The following is a 14,937-nucleotide window of genomic DNA, read 5'->3' as shown; positions in this document are numbered from 1 at the left end:
AGGATTACGATAAAGTCGGAGGTAGCCTAATAAATCGATAAAAGTTGAGACTGGGGGGAGGGGGAGGTAGAATCTGGTGACAATCTTATTTCTTGGTGGGAAGGGGGGGGGGTTCAAGAGGGCGCGTTAACAGAAGTGTATATTTTCAGTCCCTAAAAAGGCAGTGCTTTAGAAATATGTACTGCTTAATTTATTTAACTATGTTGGTTAATTTCGTTTGCATACAGCGTTTAGGCCTCCTTTAATCCAAGACTGTTCATCAGTAGTTAATGATGGAGTAAGTAGTATTCAACACAAATCACTCGAAAGGATTTTTAATGATTCCTACATAAACGTGGGTTAGAGTATCATTAGGGAAAAATGAGGGATAGCGAAGAGCATGAACCCCATCCCCTCCCCCGGGAAAACACAGAGTTGTTTTGTTAGTATAAAAATTGCTTGTTTGGAAGTAGTTTTGCGATTAAACTCTCCATTGTTTTTCTCTAGGAGCCGTTTTTACTGAGTTAGTTCCTGAAATCGTGTCACCAAGAGCTTTGATAGAGAATACTCCAGGACAAACTGTTAAACTAAACATCGATGCTGTCACGGACAAACTTCTCTCGACAACTGTTGAAGGGACAAGGCTGTGGCAAATGAACGTGTTCTTCAGCAAGAAACAATCTGGATTTGGGCAGAGAATTGATGAGCAATTGTATGTACTTGATCCGGTTAAGCAGATGCAGACACTTACTGTAGGCGAGGATTTGTTCTTTGAAGACGTAGTATTCGAAGTTGACTTGAGCAGACTGGTCTGCAGTGACATTCCATATATGTGTACCGAACTGAATAAAAATCCATCTTCAAGTATTGATTACGAATTTGGTACCAAGCCAAAACAGGACCCTTTCGTCGGATGTCTTGATATGTCATCCGTATGTAGAGGTATGCTCGTGCATTCAGTGTGCTACGTTTAGTAACAAAGAAGTGTCGTTTTGAAGTGTTTGTCGCGTATAATATTGCGACAGAAAGTACCCATAATGCTAAACCAACTCCACAAGTTCAATTACAGAATTAAAAGTACATTATCAAACGTTTCCCCGTTATATGGGTGGTTTTTAAGAATTTAGCATACATAGACTTGGGAAGTGTGACCTGATTAATAAAATTTGGCTTCGGCTTTGATTACAACGTTTCTGTATACTGCAATGTTGGAAAAATCTAACCGTAATAGTAATTACTGACTTGGCGATCCGCGTTATAGTCATCGCCGACTTTGATATCCGCGCCCCCCCCCCCCCCACAATTTTACAAGGTCAGTAACAGTGACTCCATCGTTCCCTTTCGGGAAACAAACAACAAGGAATTCCTGAAAGTAATCTTCCCATGGTTTCCTGTGTAACAGTGTAAAATCTCCCAGGGGTATTTAATCCGGGGATATTTTTTGTTTAGTTTAAAACATCCTTACGGATAGAAAAACTCTGAAGGGGAAGTTCTTCACTATTATAGAATATCCCCCTTTTTGAGGGGATACACCACACAATTACTAAAAAAAAACTTCCGGCAAATTGGACATTCCGCATCAAAAATTCCCAGCAGTTAAGTTTCTTCAACATAAGGGCACTTTTATCATAAGAATTTCTTCTTAGTTGGTAACAACTGGACTTTTTTTTTAATTACATTTTTATTTAGCTTCAACAAAAGGACTTTTTATAGATTAGTTAAACGAAAATGAATATTTCTTCCCAAACTGGGCACTTGTTATATGAAAGGTGGCAATTAGGGGTTGTTTAAAGAAAAAATATATATATGCATAAATAAATATATAAATATATTTATATTTATATATATATATATATATATATATGTATATATATATATAAAGCTGGATCTCGAAAGATATAGATATATATATCTTTCAAGATCTATACATGTTCAGTTGTCCACACCAAGTCTGCCTCAATATTCGTCAACAACGTTGTGTTCTAGAAAAAATATCGGTATGGCATAAACTAAAAACTGCTTTCAAAAGCATATACCTAGCTATAAACATCTAATTCATCTATACCACCATTCCTGGCTCAAAACCCTGTACTGCATGTATACAGTATGTGCACGAGGATCAGTTGAAGCTAAGGTTTAAAGGCAAAACGAATTTGTAGTGGTTTTAGAGTTTTGTTTCAATACATACGTTAAACAACCATTGCTCCTGTTTAGGCTCTTTAAATGCGTTTTTGATGGAAACAAATGAACCAACTAAATATCTTCCTTCTTTTCACTACTTTTTCTGAAGGTATCATTGCTAAAAATCTTGAATGGGAAGGAGAATTCCCCAGTTTTATCGATGGTCCAATAGAACCTGTCCAAAGTATTGTTAGTAATGCCTCGGTCGATGTGGAATCTGTTAGCAGGGATGTCACAGGTGATTCACTCTGGCAAATGTCTGTTTTTGCAAGTAGTACCGCAGAAGCTGCTCCAGAGGACATTCTTCCGCCCTATTTTGAACAGATTCTCACCGATGAACAGTCTGGTCTTCCAGTTCCTGAAGATGGAATTCTACGGTTTTACAATATGGAAACTCCTCCATTTCAAGTTGATCGAATGGGGTGTGGCAAATACAGGTTTTTGTGTTACGAGTTTAAGAAAGCTGAGAATACAGATACTGAGTTCACATTTAACGAAGAAGCTGGAGGGAAAACCGTTCTCAATTGTCAAGAAATGTCGTGTCAAGGTATGTGCGTTCAGCGTCTTCAGTAGTATAACCAACGGCTGTGCTAATCATCAATGTCAATTTATCATATAGAAGCCCAGGTGTATCCATTTTTAAATGTGTAAATCTGTTATGTTGTTTTGGGTGAATCGGTTGCTTACACGTGCCCAAAAAGACTGATGTAAATAAAAACCAGAATATCATGGGCAAGGACATCACATAATCAAGTACAAATTCCTAATTTGAGTTTCGATGATCAAGTGTTCAAGCTATAAGAGAAAACTTTCTATGTTAGGAGCACATTTATGTTTCATTCACCCATATTCATGACAATTTCACATCCGTTCTTGTCTTTCTTCAGCTGTAACCCCAGATAATTTAAACTGGGCGATTTCTGCTGAAAACCCGCAACCAGAGCGTAAGACAGATGTCACTCTGAATGTCACAGTTAACTTGAGAGAGGATACTCGAGATATAAGCGGTGCTCGATTGTGGCGGCTTGGTCTCTTTGGGTCTATGTCACAGAACGGAACAGGCCAAAAATTCGACGAGGTTTACCAAGTACTGAGTGATGAGGGGATGTCAAAGCCAGTTATTAATCAAATGCCTGTAGAATTTGGCACGTTTACAACTCAGTTCGAGATTGGAACTATTGGTTGTGTGGAAGGACTTGACTATGTATGTATAGAACTTACAAAGAACGCCGATCCCGAACCTGACTACGTAATGTTAATAGAGCGGAATGGTGGCTTTGACGCGAAATCTCTCGTAAGCTGCAAACCACAGGAGTGTTCCGCAAGTAGGTTTTTAAACTCATGGTGTAGTGCGTGCGCTTAAGCGTGTTCATAAATTGATTAAAACAGCTGGTTGCGTTGGCAGCTATATTCTTATTGAGTCAACCATTAGATATAATTGATATATTTAAAAAGATATTATTTTTAAATATAATTGACACTTGAAGACACTTTACTATAACAGAACTTCTTGCCTCTGTGCCTATTATTATTCCACCTACTTACAAAACAAAGCCCACTCCATGGTACTTGTCGGAACGTCGTAGGGTTAAATGTCAATTGTCAAATAACCGAATATGAGCATTATGGCCATCACACTTATACCAAAATAGCAATATGGCCGAAACCTTCAAAAACAAGTAGAATATTACACAATTTATGTCCACAGTGCCTCAATTAAGGCAAACGCTAGTGCTCACTTGTGCACATACCAAAATGACCTAACATGGGTGGTTGGCCATTTCAAGTTTAAAATCAAGGAAATTCCGGTGACCAAAGTTAATTGCTGAGCAAGGAATGCTATAAATTTTAATTTAGTAAAAGAATGTTCTTTTTAGCTATTATGTAAATGCCACACGAAAAAATACCTGCAAATGTCGTTTCAATGAGGAAGGGTGACTGCATTCTTTAAATGAATGTCTGATATTAATCTTTATCAAATGTGAAAGGTCATGGGACCTGGAAAATTCAAGGCTGTTGTTCTTTAAACTTGGTGAGTCATAATGATGTCATTATAGTAGTTATATTTATAAACATATTTTGGGATCTACAACTTCATGGATTGCCTTCTTGTTTACATTTTTAGTAGATGCTAATATAGATCCTCAATCATATATCCTTCACCACGTTTGGGCAAATACAACCTTCGGAAAGAGCTGTTTCTGATATAATATGATTATTATATGATAAGCCAAACTTATTAGGCTACCCGGTGAGTTTCATACAAAAAGACGCCAACCATCCTGCAGAAAACATGTACATAAATTCGTTATTTAATGAAGTGTTATGGAGATCTGACGTATTTTTTATCCTGCTGTTGTCTCTTTGCAGAGGTTGTATTTGATGAGCTTTCTGCATCGTTTCCTAACTCTACGATGATCGTTGAAGCCCAACCAAATCAGCGTATAACAGTTTCACTTGATGGTGTTACCGACAAAGCAAAATCTTCATTTGTGTCAGGAGAAAATCTTTGGAGTGTTGCAACGTATTTCTCCGACAAACGATCTGGAAAAGGCATAAGAATCAGAGAGCAAACTCAGATTTTGGACCAAGAAGAAATCAGCCAGACATTACGGAAAAATGAAAATTTATTATTTGCAGAGGTTGAATTTCCGATCGATTTATCTCATGTTCAATGTGCAACTATACCTTATGTTTGTTTTGAGCTACGCAAGAACCCAGAGTCCAGCGTCAATTTTAAATTTAAGCCAGAACCACAAAAGGAACCTCTAGTAGATTGTAAGAGTACCGATGATTTATGCAAAGGTTTGTGTTTTCAGTTTTATTGGAATTGTAATTTACAATATGTGGCAGTAAAACTATAAAGTTTCTTTAAACAAATTATCTCTCCTTAATTCACACTGGAACAGCAGATGAAGGTATTACAAACCCAAATGTGCTGTAGGAACAAAACCAATCTCAGGAAGATTCAATTATTTATACATGTTTTAAGACAATCATGTTACACAAACTTATGAGCAATCACTTTTATATTGTATTTTCCGAAAGGTATTATATGCCTTCTAAACTGAGGAAAGGCTCAGATAATACAAATTAAATGCCCCATAGAAACTTCATCGCAGAAAACTGAGAGAGTTCAACGTTGTTTCCATTACCTAGAGCATACATATACGATTCGATCAAATTTGTGACCAATACATATCGCTCCCTTAACAGCTAAGTAACATTTTATATGATAATGATAATGAACTCAATTATTATGTCCCTATGACGGCTTGTTCTTTAGGGAAAGCGTAATATTAAAGTGTCTATGTTTTATGCGCTATAGTGTCCCGTTCTCGCGCTTGCTCTATTCTTGTAAGCATAAAATGCCTCATTCAACCTTCTTTCCTACGAGGCGCAGTTTGCATAATTTGTTAGTTACTTGAATATTTCGCAGGTTAAAGGGAAATTATACCTACTGTTTGATCGACATTGTCACATCAGGTTTGTAGCTTAGGCGCGCATTAGCAAGAAATTGTTTGCTAAGAATGAAGCATCGAAAGAAATGATCATGGTAACTGTTACATCTGTATCGTCTGTGAATAAACTCGTAGTTGGACTTTTTAACGGCATGATGGTTTTACTGGTAAATGTTTCTGCGAGTCTCTTGATAACCAAGATTTGGTTTCCGCCCATGTTTTATAGTTTAATGTAATTTATTCAAGTGATCAAGTCATCTAAAGCTGTGTTTCCTTTTAGGGGTTGTCGCTAGGTTCCTTACCTGGTCCCCGGATGGTGAGGATAGGGAACATGTACCTGGAGAGTTGAGTCCAATTATTGGTGACGTCACAGTTGACTTGGTTCCTGCGTCAAGGGATGTAGCGGGGAATCGGTTGTGGAAGTTATCAGCGTTTGCCAGTAGTGATAGTAATGGAGACAATCAAGTTGGGCCTCGATTCCGGCAAGTTTTATCAACATCTCAAGCTAAAACTCCCGTAGAAGACGGCGGACCGTTAATATTTCGAAACGTTGTGACCCCTCCTTATCCAATTGACTTACTGGGCTGCGGCGATTACAAACACTTTTGCTTAGAACTGCGTAAGTCCGAAGTCTCAGATCCAGACTTTTCGTTTGAAACAACCGATGGCGCCGACACCGTGAAACAGTGTGTGGAATATAATTGTGATGGTGAGTTTGATGTCAATATAGAAGCACTTCAATATGCATAAGTTTATGAAATGAATGCTTATTTCTATTTATGAACTTTCCTTTAACCTATTAATGACATAAATTGCACCATCTCTACCTCCTTTACAGCAATCTTCTTTGATGATTTATCTTGGGAGCTGACACACGAACCTGTGATTCCCGGTCAGTTATCTCCTGTTGTTCTAGACATAGTCGCAGACTTTGGTGATCAGTCGAAGACATTAGATGGTGAAAATCTTTGGCAGGTGTCCTTATTTGGTAGCACGACTCCCACAGGTAAATGTCATTGACACAGTTGAGGTTGTAAATTCAAGTTATCATACAAGTCAAAACGAAACGTACACGTATATTAATCAACTGTTTCCTAATTCCTAGTTTCCTAATTCACTATCATATCTCACAAGATTCACGCATCTATAATATTTATTATATTTCAGGGGATGGTGTCAGGTATGGAGAAGTACCTCAAATACTATCTGAAGACCAAGCCTCGATTCCAGTTACTAAGGAATACTCCATTACATTCAATGATACAGATGCTTTATTCGACATCGGTTCGATTGGTTGCAATGAGTTTTCCCATATTTGCATTGCATTGAAGAAGGCGGAAAAGCCCTCTGTTAACTTTACTCTGATCATGCCATCAACTAGCGATGCACTACCAGAACAGTCAGTTGTAAACTGCAAGCCAAAAGATTGTAATGCAAGTACGTTTCAATAGTATGTTTGTTTTTACGTAAGCCGACAATGCAGGAATGGCTGTTTAGGGTTAGCTTTTAGCAGCCAGCTCAAAGAAACGATATCCAGTAATGCTACTTTGCTCAAATTGATTTGGAAGGCCATTCACGTAGTGAGGAGTAAAGACATTCTCGCAGCTAATACTTGAATATTAAACAATAATTTAGTACCAGGTCAACAAGTTGTAAAAGTGACTATTTTGACCTGCTGGGTTGTTTGCAATTATATCTTTCATTATGTAATGGTGCAATTTCCGATGACGGAACTTCATCTTTTTCGGCAGAAGAATCAGATTTTTGTCGCTATACTATAATGGATCACCACAATAACTACTACAGTCGGATGTCCACGCAGTATTTCTTCTTTTAGCTTCCAGTGTTTTACTCTCTAATTGACTTTCTTTGTTTATGTCCTAGGAGTTTTCTTCACTGATCTTGAACCATCAATAAACGAACCTGACATATTTGTTGAAAACTCGAAGAAAGAAAGGGTGAGCACCACGATATTTGCCCCGACTGATAAAGACAGGTCGACGTCGGTAGGAGGTGATGAACTCTGGCAATTAAACACCTTCTTCTCCGATCAAGACGACGGTCTGGGAGAAAGAATCTATGAAACGAGACAAGTATTGGATGATTCTCAAGCAAGTCTCACCCTTAATCATGGCGACGATTTAATGTTCAATGAAACAATATTTGACGTTGATTTGGATGTCACTTGTGATCAAATACCTTTTGTATGCTATGAATTAACCAAGAATCCGGAATCGAGCATTAACTACCAATTTGGAGGAGATGTTTTGAAATGTATAGATATTTCATCACGCTGTAAAGGTGAGATTTAGTTTATGAATCGGGCTTGCTTGGTACACCACGTTTTGCTTGTGGATGATAAATACACACAGATTCATATTCCAATATTCGCTTCTCGGCCTTTTGGCTAAGATCATGTGTATAGTATCTGTTCCCTTTCGAGGGGAATGGTGATGCACATTCGACGATGATCACACAGTCACAGTCCCGATGCAAAGGGACTGGGGATGAGTGCGGATCAGTCGTTCGGTAGTTTGGTTTTCGTGCCCAGGTGACTTTTTTTAAAAAGTATCATAGTCCAAGTGTTAGTCCAGCCTTGTGTTGGCACCGTTATATTTGAATTGCAGCGGCCTTCTGCAATTACAAAAAGGTTGTAGCATTCTTAAAAGTATGTTATTGTACCTCCCGGTTCCTATGAGGTGATGATGCATTCTATAAGTTGTATGCGTTTAGTGGTCTTTGATTGTTAATGAGAAAATTTGATTCAAATTGCATGACTGTTCTATATGTTTGTCGCCATCTTTATCTGTTTCAATAGGCTACTATGTACACATTCATAACTTGCAATATATTAAACTGTGCAAAACAAGAGCCTCTTGTAACAATAGAAAACATACAACACACAGGTGATGTAAGCAATTACATAAGTCTGCATTATGATAAAGATATATTCCTACTTTATATAATAATAGTACACTGATAAAGCGCCAAATCTGCCGAGCATTCTACAATGCGCTTCACAATCAATGAAACAAAGTACAAAGAAATGAACGCAATACGAAATAAGTGTCTTTTGATCTTTGATTTTAACAAACCCAGGCTGCCAATGGAACGTATTGAGGAAGGAAATTCATTTCAATGGGTAGTTCCTAAATAATCAAATCTGCGATCGCCGAGATACAATAATTCGTTCTATAGAGATGTATATATGGATTGGGGGATTCATTACAGGGTAGAAAACCCAAGCTTTTTGTACAAAGGGCAAATACGTTCGGACAGATAATAATGAGCCTGTGAAACGATTTGACACAAAACTAGTGTTTAGATTTGAGCTTGTGATGTTTATAAGGCAAACGTCAAATGGGTTATTTTACGAGTTTACAACGAGTTTAGCTGCGTTATTCAATATATGTTGTGTCTCCGAAGTAACTACTTTGGGATATTTTAGAGCATAAACTTAGAATAGTCTAAATGACTTTGAAAGCATAATCTGTACATTGCAGACATACGAGACATATTCTAACCCAATTTATTCAATAAACTTAACTGTATGTGTATTACTAATGTAGCAACAATGAACCGAAATGTTCCGTCATATAACAGTAACTTGCAGGTAACATACTCTATTAATGTATTGCGTACACGTACCTTTCTCTCTCTTGTGTATCGATGTAGATAGAGTGACGATCGTCCAAGGTCACTGTCTCTAAATTAAGCTATAGTTTGACAGCAGTTTGTAACCGCCTCGCAAAACAGTCATGCTAAATGGAATCACAAAGCAAAGATGTTCATGTCTAGGCTATTATTTTGTTTTTACCTTTCTTATAGGTGTCGTGTTTACTGGATTAGACTTCGAGTACAGTGTTCCGGATGACGTATCATTCGGTCCCCTTAGTATCGACGCGGTTGCGTCTACCGAACCTTACAGTCGCGCAGTGTCTGGGGAAGATCTTTGGAAACTGGAGGTGTTTGCCAGCTCTGATCCTGAGGGCAAAATAAAAACGGATTCATTCTTGAAAAAGGTAAATAAGGTATAAAATTAAACAGCAAATCTTCTTACTTTATCCTGAGATCCGAATGCCGTTCAAAGCAAAAACCGAGTTACTCTTCCAAACTTTGCTTGGAGTTCCCAGTGCAGTACACTGTTCATCGTCCCATAATTTTATATGATAAAAGTTATCAAAATCAGCATATGATTCACTCACCAATGTATTGTCTATTCTATAGTCGCTTGGGACAACCCTTCCCAAAGGTGGACCTATTCAACTCTCTGACATTATAACGGAAAAGGTAGACACTCGCCAGCTCGGATGTGGCTATCTCAATTATATGTGCGTTAAATTCAGTCGAGGCAGAGGGGAGGAACCGGTGTTTACTCTTGAGATGCCCTCAGGTGGTGGATCTATGGTTACCTGTAAACAAATGAACTGCTCAGGTATTCTGCCTAATATGATTGCTGAACTAATACTAACTTTTACACCAACCACGGCATCTTTAGTTTCGTATTCATGTATGGTGATGTCTTGTACGACTTTATGTATCGTGACGAGTCCCATCGTTATATATCGCATGTGTTTATGATACAAAGTACATTCTCCTGTATCGTGATGTATGATATGTCCTCATGTGCTGTGATGCAATGAACGTTCTCCCGTACCGTGATGTATCGTTTTTCGTCATGTGTTATGATACAAAGTACATTCTCCTTAACCGTGATGTATCGAATGTCCTCATGTGTTGTGATACAAAGTACATTCTCCTGTACCGTGATGTATCGTATGTCCTCATGTGTTGTGATACAAAGTACATTCTCCTGTACCGTGATGTATCGTATGTCCTCATGTGTTGTGATACAAAGTACATTCTCCTGTATCGTGATGTATGATATGTCATACACATGTATGTACATTCTCCTGTATCGTGATGTATCATATGTCCTCATGTGCTGTGATGCAATGAACGTTCTCCCGTACCGTGATGTATCGTATTTCGTCATGTGTTGTGACACAAATACATTCTCCTTAACCGTGATGTATCGAATGTCCTCATGTGTTCATGATACAAAGTACGTTCTCCCGTACCGTGATGTATCGTATGTCCCCATGTGTTCATGATATAAAGTACATTCTCCTGTACCGTGATGTATCGTATGTCCTCATGTGTTGTGATACAAAGTACATTCTCCTTAACCGTGATGTATCGAATGTCCTCATGTGTTGTGATACAAAGTACGTTCTCCTGTACCGTGATGTATCGTATGTCCTCATGTGTTGTCCTGTATCATGATGTGTTGCATGTCACCATGACTAGATAAATACGACAATTCGATATTTGAAACATTTTTAAGGTGAATGACTTTCATATTGTATTTACTCGCAGAGGTAAGTGGGAGTTTTGACAACTTCCTGTCGTGTTCTCAGCGTCAAAACCAGGGTAAGTCTGTACCTTATTTCATGATACGGTTTATAACCGTTTGCCTTGGTGAGCGGCAGCAATATATCCTAAGAATTGTCAGTAATATTAAGTGTGTACTGTGTGATAATCTTGTCGAAGACGGTATAGTTGTAACCACCGGTAAATGAATTAAACCAGATTTAACATTGTTCAGCAGATATCGTGGAACGATAATCTGCTGACTATCAGAGAGTGATGATGGCGGTTTTCACTACGTCTCGATGTACACATGGCCTTTAACATGAAAACAAAAAAGTATGGATTAACATATAGGTAGGTCTTAGGTGAGTGCAACGTCAAAATATTGACTTCTTACATCTGAAATCTAAACATGACCTTTCTACGGAATCTTGAAAACTAAAGTTGAATATTTTGTTGGTTTTTGCTAAATAAAAATCTCATCATCCGTTAACACATAAAACATATCCATACTTATTCCTTCAACAGCTTTCGTGAGAAGTTCTGTCAATAACATCAACTACACAGATCCTTTCCTCAGCCAGGGGTCTCCGCCAGTAACGTGGTGAACTTTACCTATGTCAGTTCCGATACATCTAACTATGCGGTTTGATTCTATATGCATCTGATTTGTAAGGAAATCAAAAGGGATTGCTTTGTAGCCGTTTTGTATATCAGAAAACAACCAAACAGTCTTTCAGCTAGGACCAACCAAGGGTTCGCTCAGTTTATTTCTCGGCACTGTGAGTTGGAAAGGTTTTGTAGCGAACATAACTATAATTTCTTACGTTCATACAAACACAATAGCGTAATAGGCGGTACTTAAATTCACGTAATTAAAGGAAGTTGAATACCCAATGTGATTAAAGTAATGCTCGATGTTATCAACGTAAGTGAGTCTTACGATTCCTGACCATTTGCTGTCTTACAACATACTATATGATGTTGCTTAAAGACACTAAAGAGGTGCATTGGTCACATTAATGTTAGTTAAAGGCAGACAAGAGTAAATACTATAGCATTTAATTTTGTTTTTATTCATGTGCCTACAATGATATCCACTAGGGCTTTCTTTGGAACTTGAGATATTTGATGAAAACAATAATCACAGTATTTTGTTAAAGGTTGTGACTAATCCATGAAAGAAACTACAGACGCTACAATGCACATCATCTGAAGGACGGTTCACTTTGGTTGAATTTGCTACAATTTAGTGTTGCATAGTCTTGTGTAGAGGACTATAATGCCTTTCTCGGTAAAATCAAAGGTCATCTTTAGTATTGTGATTGGTTATTGATTCATAAGTATTCATTATTATGCATGTCATATGATGTGGTCAAGATAACTAAATCGAAGTTTCTGCATCTGGAAGGCTTGGGACCTTGCGCCAGTCACGGTCTGGGAGTTGTTAGTGAGTAATTGTAAGCAGACGTAGAGAAATATCAAATAATTCGGAGTCGAATCAGACCTTAATCGTGTTTCTGATTATTGTTAATTAACCTTTAATGTCTCTTTAATCAGGTGTAACATCGAAACACAACAACAGTATAGTGTGATGAGGTTAACGCACCTATCTGGGAAATCGTCCCACCATGAAGTGACGTCATCCAGTACTGTTTGCCGTTACTACTGAAACCACGTGATCGTCGTAACATCTTACAGGTTTTTACGTCATCGTTGGGAACAGATCATCGCTTACCACTCTGCATTAACTTATCCATGCTTAATTTTTACCCGTCCTTAACCGTATTAAATTTCTCACCCATTATCATCGTGAATAACCCTGAATACTTGGATGGATACATCAATTTGTAACTGGATGAACATTCATATTATTTAATTCCACGCAATGACGCATTCCTAACTTGAAGACGCGACGACGTTCATGTTCACAGATAATTGATGTAATTTATATAAAAGCCGCCTTAAGTAGCTGTTACCCTTTAATTCATGTTCACAGATAAGTGATGTAATTTATATAATAGCCGCCTTAAGTAGCTGTTACCCTTTATTTAATTCATGTTCACAGATAAGTGATGTAATTTATTTAATAGCCGCCTTAAGTAGCTGTTACCCTTTAATTCATGTTCACAGACAAGTGATGTAATTTATGTAATAGCCACCTTAAGTAGCTGTTACCCTTTAATGTATTTAGGTATCTGTTTCGTGCTAGGTTCATTGCGTCTCATGTGTATTGAATAAAGAAATACTGATTTACATACCAGTCAAACCTCGTCCATATTCTCTTCCTTATGCATCGAGACTCCCAGAAACTCCACCGGAATAAGAATTCTTTGCCCGTATGTTCCGTAGCAGAGCTCGGAGAGACGAAATGAGACATAGGACTTATTTATTGTTTTGCACCTTCTGCGCGGCGGAAAAAGTTTTTTTTTTTTTAATCTATAGAAATTACTTTCTCCAGCTGAAGAAAAGCTCTGAGAGAAGAAAGGAGACATACGTCCGAAAATAGAGCACAGTGGAATTATTCTATAATCATTATAAGAAGTAGGTTAATAACAATAATAATAATAATAGTAATATTAATAGTAAAAAATCAATGCTCCACCATTTATGCAACTTTTGTGTGCATCAGTTCAAAGAAAATTGCATTTCTTTTGAAATGGATACATGAATATGTATACGAGAACAAATGAAGTTTTTTTTCAAATCGAGTATGCCCTTTAATGTTAAATATAACATAACTAAATAAATGACCTTTGACCCCTACCAAATTATCAATACGTGTGTACCAATGGTGTGCGTATATGGAGTTGCTAGTCAGTCGGAGGTAATGTACTATGTCGCGTGACGTATACATTCAGTCTAGAAAGTACTATAGTTCACTCTTTCGGGCACTGGAAGCCCATTCATAGGATTCGTCGCCTACCTAAATCAGCTGCCCCCCCCCCTTCACCACCTTTGAAATGCTGTGCTTTACTGATGGTTTCATAGTAACTTCGGGGAGCACCACTTTTCTTAGAGCCTTTGTTCGTGAACTCGTAACTGCAACAGTATGGATTAACAGAAACCAGTATTGCATTCTATGTGATATATTTCTGCAGTCAACCAAATGCTAATAGTTCACGTCCAAATTAGTTCACCCGACAGATATTAGTCAAAACTAACGAAGATCTGGTCTTCGATTTGATTGTTTTCCTTCCCCCATTGATTTTGGAGTATCCAGTAGTGTGCTTTCTATTTCCTTGTCTAGTTAGCTTAAAAGAATTACTACAAAATTAAGCTTTGGTTTTCGATAATTTATGCACCCATGGGGGAGGAGTGGGGCTTCAATATTTTACGATGAAGCTATCGTGTATTTCAGTTGCGAAAGACACGTGCGTTGATCCACTTTCAAGCAAACTTCAACTGTTACAGGTGTAGTCACATCCATTGTAATAATTCCACACCCATATCAACAATGGATAGTTGCACTGCTAAATAATTGGAATTTTGGTAAAATTGTAACTTAATGTTATCGATGTTTTCTATACCACTGTCTTCTTCCTGTCATACAAGCACAACTTTCAACAACAAAAGGTAACCGGAAGTGTTTACGCCATATCAACTCGGCAGATTAAAAGGTGATTTCTAACCTAGCAATGTGTTGGATGCATGGTTAGGATGTTGAACCTGAATGCAAAGATGCATTGTGATTTCGATGATGTCACATGATCAGTTTTCTTCATGAATCTGATGTAAAGTATAGTGAGGGTGGTCATGTTTACAAGGGTGTCACGATTTGACCTCTGGTGACCCCAAATGACCTTTGGCCGCCACCAAAAACAATAGGATTCTTTAACTCAATGTGGTACTACTATACACTTAATTAGAGGTCGGCCCAAGCTTCCAGTATTGAGATATCATGATTACAACGTTTTCACGATTTGACCCTTGGTGACCCCAA

The 14,937-nt window shown here is 37.8% G+C and overlaps 1 protein-coding gene across 12 annotated transcripts in view; it reads left to right on the top strand.

Moving 5' to 3' along the window:
* The window catches only part of LOC139964652 (uncharacterized), a 28,173-nt gene extending 14,596 nt beyond the window's left edge, over nt 1-13,577 (top strand). Inside the window, exons 5-18 of one of the 12 annotated variants that reach the window (XM_071966433.1) lie at nt 487-921; nt 2,270-2,707; nt 3,048-3,485; nt 4,531-4,965; nt 5,902-6,330; nt 6,460-6,627; nt 6,789-7,058; nt 7,506-7,922; nt 9,450-9,643; nt 9,849-10,056; nt 11,001-11,054; nt 11,233-11,348; nt 11,523-11,776; nt 12,555-13,577. In XM_071966433.1, coding sequence (XP_071822534.1) covers nt 487-921; nt 2,270-2,707; nt 3,048-3,485; nt 4,531-4,965; nt 5,902-6,330; nt 6,460-6,627; nt 6,789-7,058; nt 7,506-7,922; nt 9,450-9,643; nt 9,849-10,056; nt 11,001-11,054; nt 11,233-11,249 — 3,503 coding nt within the window. In that variant the 3' untranslated portion in view covers nt 11,250-11,348; nt 11,523-11,776; nt 12,555-13,577. Of the gene's footprint in view, nt 1-486; nt 922-2,269; nt 2,708-3,047; nt 3,486-4,530; nt 4,966-5,901; nt 6,331-6,459; nt 6,628-6,788; nt 7,059-7,505; nt 7,923-9,449; nt 9,644-9,848; nt 11,777-12,554 lie in introns of those variants that run through there. The other 11 variants (XM_071966434.1, XM_071966430.1, XM_071966432.1 and 8 more) reach the window with 11 other exon arrangements.
* The last annotated feature ends 1,360 nt before the right edge of the window (nt 13,578-14,937 follow it).

Source organism: Apostichopus japonicus, chromosome 23 (genome assembly GCF_037975245.1).
Source record: "Apostichopus japonicus isolate 1M-3 chromosome 23, ASM3797524v1, whole genome shotgun sequence".
In the NCBI taxonomy this organism is placed as follows: domain Eukaryota; kingdom Metazoa; phylum Echinodermata; class Holothuroidea; order Aspidochirotida; family Stichopodidae; genus Apostichopus; species Apostichopus japonicus.
This window is presented reverse-complemented; position numbering and strand designations above follow the sequence as displayed.